Source organism: Denticeps clupeoides, chromosome 5, assembly GCF_900700375.1.
Source record: "Denticeps clupeoides chromosome 5, fDenClu1.1, whole genome shotgun sequence".
In the NCBI taxonomy this organism is placed as follows: domain Eukaryota; kingdom Metazoa; phylum Chordata; class Actinopteri; order Clupeiformes; family Denticipitidae; genus Denticeps; species Denticeps clupeoides.
The window spans coordinates 2,244,685-2,262,608 of NC_041711.1; the positions used below are offsets into that span (position 1 = coordinate 2,244,685).

The 17,924-nt window shown below is 46.4% G+C and overlaps 2 protein-coding genes across 5 annotated transcripts in view; one reads left to right on the forward strand and one right to left on the reverse strand.

The window, feature by feature from the left end:
• Window positions 1-6,675, reverse strand: part of tex10 (testis expressed 10) — a 16,827-nt gene extending 10,152 nt beyond the window's left edge. The window contains exons 1-4 of one of the 2 annotated variants that reach the window (XM_028980699.1): window positions 5,263-6,675; window positions 4,894-5,077; window positions 611-1,128; window positions 282-482 (exon numbers count right to left, since the gene is read on the reverse strand). In XM_028980699.1, the coding sequence (XP_028836532.1) occupies window positions 282-482; window positions 611-1,128; window positions 4,894-5,073 (899 nt within the window). In that variant the 5' untranslated portion in view covers window positions 5,074-5,077; window positions 5,263-6,675. The remainder of the gene's footprint in view (window positions 1-281; window positions 483-610; window positions 1,129-4,893; window positions 5,078-5,262) is intronic. The other variant, XM_028980700.1, reaches the window with a different exon arrangement.
• The window catches only part of LOC114790547 (uncharacterized), a 12,881-nt gene continuing 583 nt past the window's right edge, over window positions 5,627-17,924 (forward strand). The window contains exons 1-11 of one of the 3 annotated variants that reach the window (XM_028980711.1): window positions 5,627-5,869; window positions 7,787-7,835; window positions 8,391-8,421; window positions 9,199-9,279; window positions 9,373-9,512; window positions 10,356-10,481; window positions 10,793-10,838; window positions 10,925-10,984; window positions 13,504-13,742; window positions 13,821-13,925; window positions 15,529-16,129. In XM_028980711.1, the coding sequence (XP_028836544.1) occupies window positions 7,788-7,835; window positions 8,391-8,421; window positions 9,199-9,279; window positions 9,373-9,512; window positions 10,356-10,481; window positions 10,793-10,838; window positions 10,925-10,984; window positions 13,504-13,742; window positions 13,821-13,925; window positions 15,529-15,885 (1,233 nt within the window). In that variant the 5' untranslated portion in view covers window positions 5,627-5,869; window position 7,787 and the 3' untranslated portion in view covers window positions 15,886-16,129. Of the gene's footprint in view, window positions 5,870-7,786; window positions 7,836-8,390; window positions 8,422-9,198; window positions 9,280-9,372; window positions 9,513-10,355; window positions 10,482-10,792; window positions 10,839-10,924; window positions 10,985-13,503; window positions 13,743-13,820; window positions 13,926-15,528; window positions 16,130-17,924 lie in introns of those variants that run through there. The other 2 variants (XM_028980712.1, XM_028980713.1) reach the window with 2 other exon arrangements.

Sequence of the window (17,924 nt, forward strand, 5' to 3'; positions counted from 1 at the left end):
GCCGCGCTGGGTCAAGTTGAGTCGGTGTAGATGTCGGCGCTACGACTGCGCGACGAGTCTTCAGCCGGTGCTGGTTTAGTCACCTCTTTCCCAGTGAGCCACGTGACACTGATACGTCACACACACACACACACACACACACACACACACACGGCGGAAAATAGAAACTCTGGAACCCGTTTCAGAAAATAACCGTTGGACAAAGCTGTTTTCATTGGCTTACATATCCAAACAGGTCACCCACGTACCCAGGGTGGCCCTACAGCGGCAGAGCATCTTACCGAAGCCGGTAGGTGGAGTGGGGCGTCGGCTTGGCGCCAGAATTCTCAAACACCTGGACTCCGCCCTTGCCGAACGGCTGCTCCTCCCAGTTCAGCTCTAACGGCGTCACCAGGCATTTATCTGCTGTCACTTTATCAGCGGAGACCACGCCCCCTTCACCCGCTCGCTCCTCCACCACAGCCTCGAGAAAGCGGCTCAACCTAGGGGAGAAACACACACACACACACACACACACACACACACACACACACACATTACATACATGAACACACACACGCACACAAGTTCTCTCATACAAACACACACACACACACACACACACACCCACCTGAGCAGGACCGTCAGTCTCCACTGCTGCGCCGTGGTCCGCCGCTCTGGTGTGATCGACAGCGCCCACGTCTTCCCCGCCCCTGGTTTTGCCTGCGCTTTAGCTCCGCCCCCCAGCTTCTGTTGGGAGATGAGCTCCAGGAAGTTTGTGAGCAGGTGGGCGTGTCTGTGGGCCAGGAGGGCGGGGTAGTGCTCGAGCAGGACGTCGAGGACCAGCAGGGCGTCGGCCTGGATGCCGGAGGAGATGTGGGTCATGGCGCAGGTGAGGTGGGCGCTCAGCAGCGGGAAAAACGGCGCCACGTGCTCGCCGGGGACGCACTGTGCCACAAAGCGCAGCAGCCGCAGCGCCGCCCGGCGCACGACGCCGTCTTTGTCGGTGAAGGCCGCCGCCACCTCGCTCAAAATGGTGGACAGGTGCTGGTGGACCAGCGGCGTGTGAGACGCCAGCAGCTCCCGCAGGCCGAACAGCGCCCCCTGCTTCACCGTGGCGTTGTAGTGGTGCAGCTGAGACAGGAGATCCTGGCAGAGCAGAAGCACCAAACATGTTTAAATGTCCCCCATTATGAAACATTTTTTTGCTTTTATACTGGGCTTATTGGCGACATAAGGGGACAAATTACAGATCCGACCGTCTGAGCTACAGCTCTCTTAGCTAAATCGCCATTTGTAGCCTCTGCAGGACCATAGACAGGCTCAGGTCTGTAGGGTGGTAGTAGCCTAGTGGGTAACACACCCGCCTATGAACCAGAAGACTCTGGTTCGAACCCCACTTCCTACCATTGTGTCCCAGGGAGTGTCTCCAGGAGAACTGTCCATCACTACTGTAAGTCGCTCTGGATAAGGACGTCTGATAAATGCCATAAATGTAAAATGTACATTTTCATGATAGGGGACCTTTTAATTGTGGGTGATCTGAAATAATTGTTATATTTTGTTCAAATATGCCTATAATTATATATATATTTGGTGAACTTTTCAGTCTTTTCAGAACTTTTCAGTACGGCCGGTTATAATAAACGAACTATATAAAAGAACTTTTTAAACACGGAAAAGGTTCCTAAATGTGGACACAGGAACGACTTGCAGCGTTGCCAGATACCTGACAGTTTCAGCCTCTGGTACCCAAACACACACAGAACGTTGCTGCAACACGGCAATGGTCAGCATCATAACTGATGTTCTTTGTTGTTCGCAGGGCTCTTACACATTTTTGCAAAAGAATTTCCATGACTTTACAACTACTCTAAGGCGAATTTTTGATGACCCTGAAAAGCTGAACTTAAATGACAGTGTTGCTTCCTCCAAGTTCGCGCAGCCCGAGCCCGAGTAAAATGGACCAACCAGATCCCGGCATAGATAACCAGCTGAAATTTACACGACTTTTAAAAGGAGACACGCGGCTGTGGAGGCGCTGGAACACGGAAGCAACGCACGCAGCACCACGTGACGTGGTTCACTACGTACAGCCTATGAAAAGTCTCACGGGAACTATGAACTTTGTTCAATTTCCCCTGGAGGTCAGAACAGCTCAGTCACTGAGCACTTTCAAACGGCAGCTCAAGACCTTCCTCTTTAGAGAATATTTAGATGAACTTGTAACCTTCTTCTTGTCTGACTTCTGTATAGAAACTAGAACAGAGTGAATAAAAAGGTTGTATTCATAGTTGGGGGTCCTGGTGAACCAGAACTGATCACTTCATCCATGGTGACATGGAAGCACGTTGGAAGTCGCTCTGGATACCGGCGTCTGCCAAATGCCTTAAAATGTAAATGTTAAACATTCATGTGCCAACCAGATTTTAACCAGCCTTTTTTTTTTTTTTCAAATCCAGGTTTTTAATGACCTTAGGAACCCTGTGTTCACAACGTGAAAGTGATTAGTTGTCACGTGTCATCACAACACAGCACCCAGTGAAATGAGTCCTCCCCTGAGGGAACAGTGGGCAGGTAGTGATGGGCACGGCAGTTCTTTAAGATGTACTGAATTTTTAATCAGTTCACTAGTGTCATTGTCACCACTGCCCCACTAAAAAGATTTGTTCACCAAATCACTGATTCATTCATGGCCGGAGGAGCCTGACTCACTTCCTGGACTGAGTGTTGTACTATGGTACGCTATTTAACTGATCCATAACAGGGACTGTATAATTCACACTAAACTACTACTCTGGTTTAACTATGGTCTAATCAAGGGAACACAAAAAGTCACTGTGGCCTAGCTGGTAAAGAAACGGACCTGTAATCACAAGGTTGATGGTTCAAATCCCAAGGTGAGCAAAGTACCGTCCCCACACACTGCTCCCCGGGCGCCTCTCATGGAGGACACGTTTTTTTTGTTACACCGTCCAGCTGTGCTGCAGTGTTTCACAATGACAATCACTTCACTTTCATTCTCTACCATCTTATCTGTACTCATTTGCATTCTGTTACTCAAATTTCCTTGAATTAAACAGTGAAAATATAAAAGTGAAATCCTACTTATTGGTACAAAAAAAAAAAAAAAATCAACATTATCCAAAACTGACAGTATTTCAATTGAGATTGACAACTGTTCCGTCTCCCCCTCTCAGCAGGTTAAGAGTCTGGGTGTCATCCTCGATATCAATAACATTACCCTGGTCTGCATACTGTCATCTTCGTAATATCAATCTCCTCAATCCTTCCCTCACCCACCATACTGCTTATCTATCGTCTTGTCACCTTCCGTTGGGATTTATGGCCTACCTCAAAACTGTCTATAAGCTTCTACTGGGTCAGAATTCAGCCACCCGCATCATTACTAGAACTCCTATCCATCATATATCTCACGTGTTTCAGCAACCGCAGCGGCTCCCGGTTAAATCTCGGGTTGAATTCAAAACGATTCTGTTAGCGGTTAAGGCCATTAAAGGTCTGGCTGACTTTCTCCAGGTTGTAACTCCCTCTCGTGCCCTCAGCTCATCCTCTTCAGTCCATTTGAATGTCCCTTCGGCCCTCCTTACCTCTATGGGGCACCCAGCCTCTCACCATTTAAATCCTCACTGAGAAGTCATCTGTTTAAGTGGACCTTCTCTGAGTCATTTGTAGTATACTTGTATATGCCTTTTAATCTGGTTTTATTATGCCTATGAATCTAGTCTCTTATTGTGGTTTTGCTGTACGCCGTATTGTGAAGTGAAGTGATTGTCACATGTGATACACAGCAGCACAGCACACAGTGCACACAGTGAAATTTGTCCTCTGCATTTAACCCATCACCCTGAACGAGCAGTGGGCGGCCATGACAGGCGCCCGGGGAGCAGTGTGTGGGGACGGTGCTTTGCTCAGTGGCACCTTGGCAGATCGGGATTTGAACCGGCAACCTTCTGATTACGGGGCCACTTCCTTAACCACAAGGCCACCACTGCCCCAGTGGTTGATTGTGTGACGGAAAGGTGCCTATAAGTACAGCGTGTACCCCACAGTACATTCAGTGAAGGGTTCACACGGATGCATTCTCTCCATCTGCGGGTTTTATACACTACCCATTACCTGCTGTGCGCTACTGTACGAGAAATGTTGCGGAGGCAATTCAGTTTTCTCCGAGGTACGCTTGGACACGCCACCACACCTCACACTCCGACCATCTGAACGTTCACTGCTCATTTAAGCACGGCCCTGCAGTCTGCTACAGCTGCACTGGTCATTGCACAATCTATGCACAATGCGCTTCAGCAGAATCCATAGCCAGTAACCAGTGATGACTGGGTCTTATTCATTTTTATAACTGTTACTTTAACCATGCACAGTCAAACCACATGCTATAACTATGCATGTGACAAATGACTATCTTACATCTTGAACCCCTTCTCCCCCTCCGTCGCTCCTGCTTATTGGCCTGTCTCGTGGCATCACTGCCAGTCCGACGTTTTACGTTGATATGTCAGAGGAAAACGACTCAGGGGAGTTTAAATAACCTCCCTCCCTCCCTCCCTGCGACTGACAGCTCAAATGAACGGAGAAGCGAACGAATCACTTGAGCAAGTGATTCGTTCTTCTGAACGAATCGTTCGCGGACGACGACACGACACTAACGAACGGCGCCCGGGGAGAAGCGTGTGGGGACGGTGCTTAACTCAGTGGCACCCCAGTGGTACCCGGCTACCTTCTGATTACCGCTGGCCCAAAATGTCACCAAATGAGAGACAAATTACCATTTTTAGCCTAACGTTGCATGTTCGTTTTTGGAAAAAAAATGTTCTTGGTTTTAAATGTTCCGAGTTGATATCTAAACAGAATTTTTCTAAAGGCTCGTTTCCCGGTCACCTTGATTCCGAGCTGGCGGTGGGTGGTGGGCCCGGACTCGTCCCGCCTCAGCTGCTCGGACAGGTGGATGGATTTGGACCTGAAGCTGACGCTGGTCGCGTTGTCCGGTCTGGGCTTCTTCTTGCCCACTTTGAGCTTGACTTTCTGGAAGTCGTCCTGCCTTTTCTTCCTCTTGGTCATTTTGCTGGAATTTGATAAAATAAAAAGCTGCTGATCAATTTAAAATGATCAAATACATTTAGCCTGCACGCTGCAGCCAAACACGGCCCAGCTTTACACACGCGTCACTCATCCCCTACCAAAGAAATAAAACTGCGGCGCGCACATTTATGAAAATATTAAAATAAAAACCAGCATTTTCACATTTACCTCAGAGAACAAGAACTTCCTCGCGCTGGCTGCGAACAGGGGTCCTTGCGGAATTTAGGTGTCTCGGCGAGCGCCCGTCAAACCTGTGATCGCGGCGCAAAGACAAGAACAAGAAGAGAGCGACGACTGTGTACCGGTGTCACGTGGTCAAAACAGCACATCCGATTGGTTGGATTACATCACGGAGCGTATTGTGGGAACGTGGATGACTAGTGTGGATTAAAGGAGATTAGTGATTCCGACGTGTAAATTAGCATTGTGTCTACTTAAAGAAACGTGCACAGAACTCAAATCACCCGAATTTATCAACATTCTGTCAAAATGGGATCCGTTAGCTCGGTTTCCCAACGTCAGGTCGTCTGTCTCGTCATGACAGAGGCTCTTGGGCTGTAGTCTAGTGTAACTTAAACCGCATTTTGCATTAAATGGTTGGCTTTCAACACCAGTGTAATTATTTACCTACGATTTAATAAGGAATTAAGGGTAGTGATGTGATGCATTATGTGTTTGTTTAAGCTTGGGCGGTTTCGTGAGCGGAAGCGCGCTGTTCAGTTTCCGGTGCTCCGGCTACGCAGGAGCGAACCTTTTTTGTTTCGGCGGCGTGAAGGTGAGTTTTTAATTTTAAAATGACCGTCGCTGTATTAAAAAGGGTCGGGCTCTGTTTTTTTTATTTATTTTTTTTGCGAGAGGTTATGTGCGGCCAAATGTTTGCGAGAGGCCGCGAAACGAACGTCCGGCGTCGGCCTCTTCGTCGCAGCTCCGGGCTCTTTAGCCTCCCGGTTTTCATCCGAACAAGACCCACATTTTGTCCGAATAAACTGTCATCCCCCGTATACGGTGTGGTTTCCTGCGGGGTCATTTTCTGAGGCACCACGGTTTGCGTTGCGACGCGGCGTCTTCCTGAGGGACTGAGGGTTTTAAACACAAAAAAAAACACATTTTTTTTATCCCATGTCGTTTGGGAGTAAGATGCTATCCTCTCCTTCAGTCTGTTCATCGACAGATTATGGCGATTGGTGATATGTATCGGTAAAGGCCGGTCTATGAGACCGATCTTATTCGGTAAATAGAAAGTGAGAAAGAAGACAATGAACTGAAGTGAAGTGACTGTGATTGTGAGACACTGCAGCACAGCACACGGTGACTCAACGAAATGTGTCCTCTGCATTTAACCATCACTCTTGGTGAGCAGTGGGCAGCCATGACAGGCGCCCGGGGAACAGTGTGTGGGTACCACACCTTGCTCAGTGGCCGCTTCCTTAACCACTAGGCCACCACTGGCCCATGGGGGGCAATATCGGGAATGTCTTCTGCATTGTCCCATGTCCGAACACCAGGTGTTGAATCTGTGTAGGATCTGGGTCAGATTATGGGATTTGGATTGGTGCGAGTGAGTGATGTGTGGTAGTAGCCTAGTGGGTAACACACTCACCTATGAACCAGAAGACCCAGGTTCAAATCCCACTTACTACCATTGTGTCCCTGAGCAAGACACTTAACCCTGAGTGTCTCCAGGGGGGACTGTCCCTGTAACTACTGATTGTAAATCAGTCTGGATAAGGGCGTCTGGTAAACGCTGTAAATGGAAATGTGTTGTGGGATAATGTAGGAAAAACTGTAGGAAATATAGCACACGTTGCCAAAGCAAAACCCGCACAAAAGAACCTGCATCTCTCTAGATAGCGATCTATGTGACTGTAACGCCAAATGTATGGAAGTGTTCCAATCGCTTCAAAGCCAAGCACTTGGCCTGTGGAGTACTTCCACATTTGTGGTAGAATTGGAATACTACTCGTCCGTTCGTGAAATGGCCTCACCACCACAACCCCCACCATTTAAGTCACTCTGTGTGGCCTTCAGATGAGCTTCATGGAGTGGATCTCCACCAAAGCGAGGTCCAAAGACAAGACCCGGAGACACTCGCGGTTAAGTGTCTTGCTCAGGGACACAGTGGTAGTAAGTGGGGTTTGAACCTGGGTCTTCTGGTTCATAGGCGAGTGTCTTATCTACTTGAGCTAGAGGTGTGAACCTTGACTGGTCTCACAATTTAGTTATGATGATCAATGCCTCGATTATCGATGCATCCCATAAATTTCCTACATTACTTCACACGGTGTTTTAAATACGAGAGTTAAGGTCTCGTCCTCCTTGATGTGCTACAATGAGCAGCGTTCCGTCCGCAAACGGCAGAAAAACGAGTCCGCTGAGCGCAGACTGAACGCGATAGTTTTTCTGCTCGGTGGATCGGATGCCGTTTTCAGAACGAACGCGGCATGCGCTGAGCTCACAGCAAGGGGCTCAGTGTAAAAGATATTCGTGGTTGTCTTACTCCAGGTAAGATGATCGATAATGTCGTGTTGTAGATCTCGGTAGAGCTTCTCCTCCACTCCCGGTCATTATGATATAATTGATCAATGCAGAATCGTCCATCGATTATGAGATTAATTTCTGCGCGTGTGAAGGCGGTGAACCCTGGGATTCGTTTCTTGATCGGGGTTCGTATTGTTATTTTGTCCCTCTGTAGAATGGAGAGTGCCGCGAGTCCCCAGAAGAAGTTTAAAAGCAGCACCAAGGTGAGTGTGGACACTTCAGAGGCGGACACTGCCGCGGGACGTCTGTCCCCCTCCCTCCCCTCAGAGAATGATACGTTGATACGTGTTTTTTTTTTTTTTTTGGGTGGGGGGGTCACATCTGCTGCCCATGACCCCCACTTTTCAGCCGCTGGCCCCACGAGTGGAGCCATGACTCTCGCCGGCAGGATTCTTCCGGAATGAACGCATTTCTTTTTTCTTTTTTTTTTGAAGTGCAGTTCATGTGAGGAGAAACCTCCACCTTAGACAGACGACGCAGCGCCACCTTGGCCCGTGGGGGACCCGCCAGTCTGCGGCGCCCCCTGCTGGTCAGACCTGCGCGGTTTAAAACACCGCTGGTCGGGCAGCCGTGCGTCTCTCTCTTCGGGCTTTTTTAATCTTTTAATCCGCATCCGGCACACGTTAAAGAAGGGGGGTAGGCTCCGCCTCCTCCTGCTGTAAAAGCCCTGTTAAGTGTCATTACGTGGGCGGGGCTCCTCCCCGACTTCTGCGTTCTAACACCTGTGTGTCTCTCTCTCTGTCCGGCCGACTCGACAGAAACGGCAGCGGCAGTTCGTGTGTGACATAGGTAAGTACTACCGCCAAGAGCACCCCAGTGCCCCTGACTTTAACCTCTGTGCGCCCCCTGGTGGCCCATTGGGCCAATCCACTGCTGCCTTCCAGGCTGCTTCTGGTGTGTGTGTGTGTGTGTGTGTGTGTGTGGAGAGATCCTCCTTCCTCTGTACACTCATTTGAAGTGGGTGGAGGTCACGTTCCACCCGGAGGTGTGTGTTAGGGCACTCGGGCAGAACGAGAGCGAGTGTGTTCCGACGGAGCACCCGCCAGGCGGCGGTACCTGGCCGTTACGCCCATCAGAGAGTCACCGCCGAACCCGGTGGCCTGAAGCTTTCTGCTGCCCTGACACCCCCCCGATGTGGCCGGCAGCAGCCGGCTGCGCTCCTGCGGGTGGTGTGGGGCGGTGGCCTCGCCGTTTCGCCGAGCGAGAAGGACCTGTCTTCCAGGTGCTAAATATGGAACGTCCTGAAGTTCCGCGCGTTCTAATACAGACACAGCGCTCTCCGGTCCCTCCATGTGGTGGACTCTCCACACGTCGTGTGGCATTGCCACGCCTCCCAGTCCACTAGAACCCTGTGACTGTGACACCGGGGGCCGGAGCGGACCAATGGGGATGTCGGCCAGTCGCCTGTTTCACGCTCTGATTGGCTGCTCCTGAAAGATCTTGACGTGATTTAGATCCAGAAGATCACCTGATTTTAATGTTCTTCGGTGCTGTGTGTGTAAAGATGGTGCACCTATGTTTGGTTCTATCATGTACCTGAATGTGTGTGTGTGTTTGTGCGTACAGAGTTCACAGGCAAAAATGGAAGCGTCCAGACCATCCCCTCCCTGGCGAAGGTGCTGAAAGGCATTGCAGAACCCATCTTAGGTGAGCACTTCCTCCACGGATCCCCCACGACGAGAAGTTCGTCTTGATGACTATGCTTGTTGTGTGTGTGTGTGTGTGTGTGTGTGTGTGTAGGTCTGCAGTATGTCTATGAGTATCGCAGCCCCACCAAGTCGGCGCCCCCGTACTACGTGTGCCGCTTGTGTAAAGTCCAGCAGCTGCAGCTGGAGATGGTGTCTCACATCAAGGGATGGAAACACTCCTTCAGATACCTGGTAACCCCTCTCCCACAGCATCTGGTCACTTATCATGCCATGGTGGTGGTAGCAGCAGCAGCCTAGCAGGTAACACCCCCGCCTCCAGGGACACTGTCCCCGTCACTACTCTTGATAAGGGCGTCTGATAAATGCCGTAAAGTCTTACTGTTCTCTTATAACTGGGTGCTGATGCGAATGGGACTGTTTTGCACCAGGTTGCCAAATGACGGTGTTGTGAAGTGAAGTGATTGTCACATGTGATACACAGCAGCACAGCACACGGTGCACACAGTGAAATTTGTCCTCTGCATTTAACCCATCACCCTGAGTGAGCAGTGGGTTGCCCAACAACAGGGAGTGTGGTTTACAAATGTCTTCTATTTTAGTTCTAGGTTATTCGTTTTCGGCCAACCAGGTGCTGCGTGTGTTGCTTCCATATTCCAGCATCTCCGCGTGTCTCCTTTTTTACTCGTGGCTCGGGCTGCGTGAACGCGGAGGAAGAAAAGTTCAGCTTTTCAGTTTCTTTTTCTTTTCACATGTGGTAGTAAGCGGGGTTGGAACCCGGGTCAAGTGTGTTACCCTGTAGGCTGCTACCATTTACATTCACATTTACAGCATTTACCAGATGCCCTTATCCAGAGCGACTTACAATCAGTAGTTACAGGGACAGTCCCCCCCTGGAGACACTCAGGGTTAAGTGTCTTGCTCAGGGACACGATGGTAGCAAGTGGGATTTGAACCTGGGTCTTCTGGTTCATAGGTGAGAGTGTTACCCACTAGGCCACTACCAGCCCTGTTCTAGAAACATTGAAATGGATATCATTCGTGTTTGTTGAAAACACTCCTTTCTCTCGTCCACAGAGAAGGAACCACCCCAACAAGGTGAGCCACGGAGAGTCGGACATCAACAAGGACCAGTCCCTGAGGAAGGCGCTCAAAGAAACTGTTCTGAAGGTGGTGAAAAGCGAGGGCCGTGGGAATCATAAGGTACGACGCCAACAAGTCTTCCACTCGGGAACAAGTACAGGAACAAAATACAGCAGGTCAGGTTCCTCAAATAGTCTGGAGATTACATGCGCTAATCATGGAAACGTGCTTCTGGTCGACGTCGCCAAACAATCTGACCATAAAACTTGCCATATCCTTGAGCTTGAAGGTCTTGGACAACCCCTCTCATTCTAATTCGCTTCACTGTACCTTCCTGACTTTCTTTGATTTTGGCTGATCTCCGTGCCATTGTTCTGAGTGTTGGTGATGACAGTGGCGCCTCTCACTCGTCTATATTCTGTATTTTTTAGGTAGTCATGAAGGAGCCTTCTGAAATGGGAGCTTTTCAGACCACGAGTAAGTTCCTCACACACACACACATACAGAAGACTATCATAACAGATGGTATATTGAACATTCATTGCTTTGTGCGTGTATGACAGGTTCTTCGAAATCATTCGTATCGCCAGCACACAGCGTCCGAGCCCCCAAGCTTGTGTCAGGTGAGTGTGAGGTGTAGTTTCTCATCTCAGGCCAATGGTGTCCTTTCATGTCCACCCAGCAACGCATGCGAAATATGTGTGCGCGTGTGTATGTATTAGGGCTGCAACAACGAATCGATAAAAATCGATTACTAAAAGAGTTGGCAACGAATTTCCTAATCGATGTGTTATGTCGTGCGATTTGATTATTAAAAAAAAACTTTATTTGAGAGCGGAGTGAACACACTCGGTCTCTCTCGCGCACAGATGCTAGCAGAGTTTGCCGCCTCATAGACAGCGTGGAGCAAAAAAAAAAAAAAAAAAACGAGCCGAGGTAGAGGAAAGATACATGGCGGAGGCAGAGAAACCTGCGCGAAAATATGCAAAAGCGACATGGCACGGCACGGGAGCACCACGGCAATGATGCAGCACCTGAAACGCGTGTTTGATGAGGAGGAAGGGAGTTCAGCAGCAGGGTGAGTCACTACAGAATCCTACTTTTGTTCCGTTTTGAAGTGAGGAACGTAATGTCCCTGGTGCTGGTGTTTACTCGTCATCCAGCTTGACAAGCATGACAAGTTAGCGTTAGCGCGTTAATAACAGTTAATAACAGTTAATAAAAAATCTTAAATCAAGATTACTAGACAAGAAAAATGGCATGAGAAAATTAAGTGATGCTGTCATGATCCCGACCGACAAGGGTTACTCCGGATCCGGAGTCCAGACCGGAGTTTCATGTTCGTCTTGTGTAATGTTCCCTGATCGTGTTCACCTGGTGTCTATTTATATAATTGTATAAAACTATCCTGTTCATGTCTGTTCGCAGTCGGGTCTTTGTGCGTGTTCATGTTCCCTTGTCTCGTGCAGTTTGTATTAAACCCCTGTCGTGTGAAATCGTGCGAATGCGTCCTCCTCTGTCGCCATGTCCAGCCCACCCGTGACAGATGCTTAAAACTTCTGTTTGAGATTATTTCTTACCCCATTGGCAGATAATTTTGCTTGTTTTAAGCAATCACTTAATTTTGAGACAATTTTTTATGCTATTTCATGTGTTTAGTGAATGTATCTTGATTTAAGATTTTTTTTAGATATTTGGACTGAAAACAGGAAAAGTTTAGAAAAGCATTTTTGCAGTGTATATTCTGTGCTTTGTCCCATATAGGTTATTATTGACAAATGTATTTGTGTTGTACTTTTTAATTTAATTTTATAGCACTTGGTCATCTTAAGATGTGTTTAAATGTGGTGTATAAATGAACCTTGCACTTACTACATTGATGGGAATAATTTAATGAATAAGCTTCAAGTGAGCTTGAGAGAGAGAGATAGAGTGTGTGTGTGTGTCAGTGTGAGAGTTTGTGAGTGTGCGTCTGCGAGTGTCTGCATCTGCAGTGCAGTGTAGAGAACAAGTTCTGACATTCAAACAAATCCTGTTAAACTTTCTGATTTGTATTGTTCTTTATTTTTTTTTTTTATAAATTATTTATCGTTCTGGCAGCTCAGGTGGCACTTTATTTAAAAAAAAAAAAAAAAAAAGTTTATATTTGGCAGATGTAAAGCATACATGTGTATGTTTTTTGTGTTAGTCCATTTTTATTTTATTATTATTATAACAGCTCAAGGAGCAACATGTTTGTGCACTTTCTAAAGATTTTGGTTCTGTTTTTGAATAAAGGCTTGGAAATGAATGCTTTTCTGTTTTGTTTTTTTTTTTTGTTTTTTTTTTTTTTTTTCGATTCTACGATTAATAATAATAATAAAAGAATCGACAGATTAATCGATTATTAAAATAATCGTTAGTTGCAGCCCTAGTATGTATGTGTGTGTATTTATATTGACAGAATTGTACCATGGATAACAAGTCATTATGTCCCTATTATTAATAAGTGACTTCTGTTGATTTGTCTACATTGTCAATGCAAAATAAGCGCGCCGAGTCGTTGCTGGCAATGTTTGTTGTCCTTCATTGCACAATGCTTGTGGATGTTTGCTTCGCAAGTGATATTGCATCATACTTGCACTACTGGTGTATTTAAATACCGCGTAGCATATTTTGCAAGTCACTTTGTCTGCCTTGAAATGGTCCCACACAGTACTACTTTTCGCTTGCTTCATTTTGCTTGCCCGGCAAAATATGTCTGAAGGCACGTGTGTTTGCACGTGATAACGCCCCATGAGTTATAATTTTATTTTTATTTTATATATATATATATAAACATTTTAAACCGTTTAGCTGATAGTAATAATCGGTCAAAATTCACTCTTTCGGTCAATATAGGGTGGTAGTAGACACACTCGCCTATGAACCAGAAGACCCGGGTTCGAATCCCACTTATTGCCATTGTGTCCCTGAGCAAGACACTTAACCCTAAGTTGCTCCAGGGAGACTGTCCCTGTAACTACTGATTGTAAGTCGCTCTGGATAAGGGCGTCTGATAAATGCTGTAAAATGTAAATGTAAATATAAGCATCCCTACTTGGGACAGCCCTGTTGTGGACGTGTGCTGTGATCATCTTATGTCCGGCCCTGCCCCTGTTAGGCTTGTTTGGGTACAGCGACTTCCCCGCAGACTTTGGGGTGCGTGACAGTGACCTGCGCGTGCGAAATTTCCCTGAGGATCGGCCTCTGCCGCTGGACGATGACGACTTTGGTGCGGGTCCTCGAAACAGCAAGCCGGACCGGTCCTACCCTGACGACTTCTGCAGTAACCGCATGGGTGAAGGGTCGATGGGTGGAGTCAACAACGAGAGCGTCCCTGCAACACTGCTGAAGTACCTGGTATGTACACACACACAAATTTTGAAGTTACTGTTGTGAAGTTATGTCATGCTAAATTGGTGTGCATGTGAAATGCAGGATTCATTTCGGATTGAGACCGAGAGTGATGCTCAGATCGTGTTGAAAGTCACTCAGAAGCTGACAGACATCCTGATGGAGTACCGGCTCAGGACCGTCTCCTCGGTAACTGCCCCTCACACCCTGTTTTGATCCCTTTGACCTTTCATCTGTTTCCAGTTCGTAATTTTTATCTATAAAGGAATTTGATGTCTGGCTGCCGCTCTTTAATTCCATCAGTCGTTGTGCGGTGCCCTTTTTAAAAAAAAAAAAAAGATTCATATTTAGTAGGGCTGCACGATTTGGGGAAAAAGCCATATTGCAATTTTTGATCAATATTGTGATTGTGATATGATAAAGGACACCTGCTTGTTTATCAATGAAAAGTCACATACAAATTACTAATAGTGAAATGTTTAATTTCAAAGTGAAATGTACAAACTACTTATAACAACTTGAAATGCCCAGTGCTTTCAAAATACAATATTCTACAAAATTCAATAATCACAAAAAACTCTTTACATTACAGTAAACTGTAAATGACAAACCCTGGTAAGGCTAAACAACTGTTTTGATTATATTTGGTCATTATAAAATCCCGTATTATAGTTCTTACATTTAACCAAAACGTTGTTTGGAGGCTGACACAGGGATGCATAGCTTTGTTAGCTTAGCTAAGGTTAAGATTTGTAAACTGAGGTGAATTTCTTTAGGAAACCTTCAAAGTTTGAGAAGTTAACTAAACAGCTAAGAACAGTGTAAATAGTTAATGCCTACGTTTAGCCAAAACGCTGTTTGGAGGCTGACTTGAACACAGGAATGCATAACTTCGCTAGCTTAGCCTAGCTTAGCTAAGGTTAAGACTTATAAAACGGGATTTTATAATGGCCAAATATATTCAAAACAAGCCTTACCTATGAAATGTAATCCCCCGGGATCTGGTTTGGAGCGTACAGCGGTTTGTACAGCCCCAAGCAGCAGAAGAGTGAGGAATTTTTATGCACTTCTCTCCATAGACATGTATATGCTTCACGCCACAGCAGAGCCTATCACAATATGGCGGCGACGTTGACATACGTGTACCCATATGTCTATGTGAGTCACTAATCTGAGGTCTCCATTGAACCGAATCGAAAGTCATGTGACCAAACAAGTCACATTCGACTGAAGTGAGACTTCAGTCAGCTCGCAAACTTTGAGAGAATGAGTGTTGCCGATCCAATCCATGTACTAATCATTTAAATCGCAGTTTTTTGCGTTCATGTAATCGCACAGACTGACATTGCGATTACGATTGCGATTAGATTAATCGCGCAGCACTAATATTTAGTCCTGTTGTGGTGGATGGCATGATGATTCAAAGAGTAGAACCAGTGATAACATGTATAAACTAGGACATTAATGATTTTTTCAGATCAATGTATCTGCATCGACATTGTCATCTTTTGCAAGCACAATCCCAGCAGTCAATTTTTTTATCTTACACATTTTGGGAATGTGTAGTGAAGGGAGTTGAACTGGGAGTGTGAGGTTTCAGTTTATACACACGTGTGTGTAGCTTCACTACACATTCCCAAATTACAAGTCTGAGGTTCTGGGTTTCCATCATACTGCCTTCATCATATTGTTATGTTGAATTACTTTTCATTTTCACCATAATATGACATTTAAGGGTCTTTCTGGGGGAAAAAAAAAACATCTCTTGCACTTGGTTCCCTGTTTCTCTCAGGCTCCCAAGTCGTCCCTCCCGCCACTCTCCCCACTGGGCTTCTCTTCTCACATGCAGAGCAGCAGCGACCGCTTTGGTGATGATGACCGGTTCGGCACCAGTAATCATTTTGGTGGCAGTGACCGTTTTTCAAGTAGCGACAGGTTCTCCAGCAGTTTGGAAGGTATGTACACAGGACACTTATCATTATCAAGTCATTGTGAAATGCTGCAGCACAGAACATGGTGCACACAACGAATGGGGGAGTGGTGGCACCAAGGTGCCACTGAGGTGCCACTGAGCAAAGCACCGTCCCCACACACTGTGCCCCGGGCACCTGTCATCGCTGCCCACTGCTCACCAAGGGTGATGGGTTAAATGCAGAGGACATGTCTTGGGGTTTATTGTGTAAAAAGTTACATATATTCAAAAGGCAACAAATATGCAGACGGTGGACAAAATATATAAATCAGCAGCACAAATAATCATTAATTTAAACTAGAGGTAGATTAATTTTCTTAATCTAGATTAATCTCACTGTAGTCTTGGAATTAATCTAGATTAATCTTAAAAATACATTTTCCCTGAAGCAAACCCGGAGGCTTCATAGCTGCATCCATGTTTCCACGACACGTGATGTGGTAATTTCTAGAGCTGTGCGATTCATGACTCACCCGGATCCTTTAAATGACTCATGAGTCACGAATCTGAGGTCTCCATTGAACCGAATCCTTCGAGTCCTAACTACACCATATCTAAATTGTAAACTCCAATATATTGGCTTACATGAGTCCGGTTGTAGAGGAAGTTAACCGCCAGGAGCGCTAACCCGCTCTCTGATCCGGGTGTGTACTGACTCAAGTGACTCACGCACCCGGATCAGAGAGCGGGTTAGCGCTCCACTCAAGTGACTCAAGTGACTCACACACCCGGATCAGTTTAGTGAGTGACTCAGAGGGAGCCGAATCCTAAAAAGGATCCGAGTATTACAGCTCTAGTAATTTCACAGTTCGAAGACTCGTTCTCGCCCCCTACAGTGCAGGTATACATCCGCTAGGTATACATCCGCGCTAGGTATACAAAATAAAAAATAAAGGTCTTTAGGAAATAAGAACTAAAAGACACAAGAAAGAAGAAATATACTTATAAATCTAGTGTAACCATTTAACTCCGGCACAATAGCTTGCGTAGTATAGACCCACATCCCAACCCAACTTTGTGAATAGATTAACGACGCTATTTTTTTTTTATCGCCGATAAAAGTCTCACGTTAACGCAGCACGTTTTTATCGCCCGATAAAGAGTCTCACGTTAACGCAGCACGTTAACACCGATAACGGCCCACCACTAATTTAAACATTGTAGTAGTACAGGATAGCTGGAGCCGGGACTGTTCATCATTATGCTCTGCCAAGCGACCACATGTGATGGCCGTTGTTCAGTGAGATGGATTTTTCTCTGGTCCTGTGATGCAAGACTTGATGTTCTGAACCACATGGGTGGTAGTAGCCTAGTGGGTAACTGAACCGGAACAAACGGGGGTCCAGGAGGCCCTTCTCTCTTTTTTTTTTTTTATTGATTTTATTTTTTTTTTTTTACACAAGGTCAGCAAAAAAAAGCAAAATTTTTAGGGGTCACAGGTTCGATCCCCAGTTACTACCACTGTTTCCCCGATCAAGACACTTAACCCAGGGGGGACTGTCCCTGTCACTGCTGATAGTGGTAGGGTGGTAGTAGCCTAGTGGGTAACACACTCGCCTATGAACCAGAAGACCCGGGTTCGAATCCCACTTACTACCATTGTGTCCCTGAGCAAGACACTTAACCCTAAGTTGCTCCAGGGAGACTGTCCCTGTAACTGCTGATTGTAAGTCGCTCTGGATAAGGGCGTCTGATAAATGCTGTAAATGTAAATAGTAACTTATGTAATCAGATTTGTCAATTTTGAAACAAAACCTTCTTAATATGAAACCAAATTAAGACGTTAAAATGTAAAAAAATAGGTTGTAATTTTAACAACATCCATTTTCGCTTGTGAGACTTTCAGCTTTACTGCTGGACCCTTTTTGGTTGCACTTCTGGCACAGTTCTCTCGTGTGGGCGGGGCTATACTTTATTGGCCAGCAGGCATTTGAGGGACGACTCCGTTCCACAAAACTTCGGCCTCTTATCAGAGAGCCCAGCTTGTGGCACAGCTCTCAAGGAAGGGCCGGCCCCTTGGGCTTAAAAGCGGCTCTTAATTGATCATCTGTAGCCTCATATTTTAGGCTTACTCTGCAAATATGAGTGCTCTGTGTGTCAAAAAGAGCGGAACGTCCCATCGCTGCCCAGCCACAAATAACCAATCGGAAGTATTGAATATGCCGATTATGACGTGATTGCTAACTGCTGTTGCTGCTCTGCGTGCTCTTGAAGCC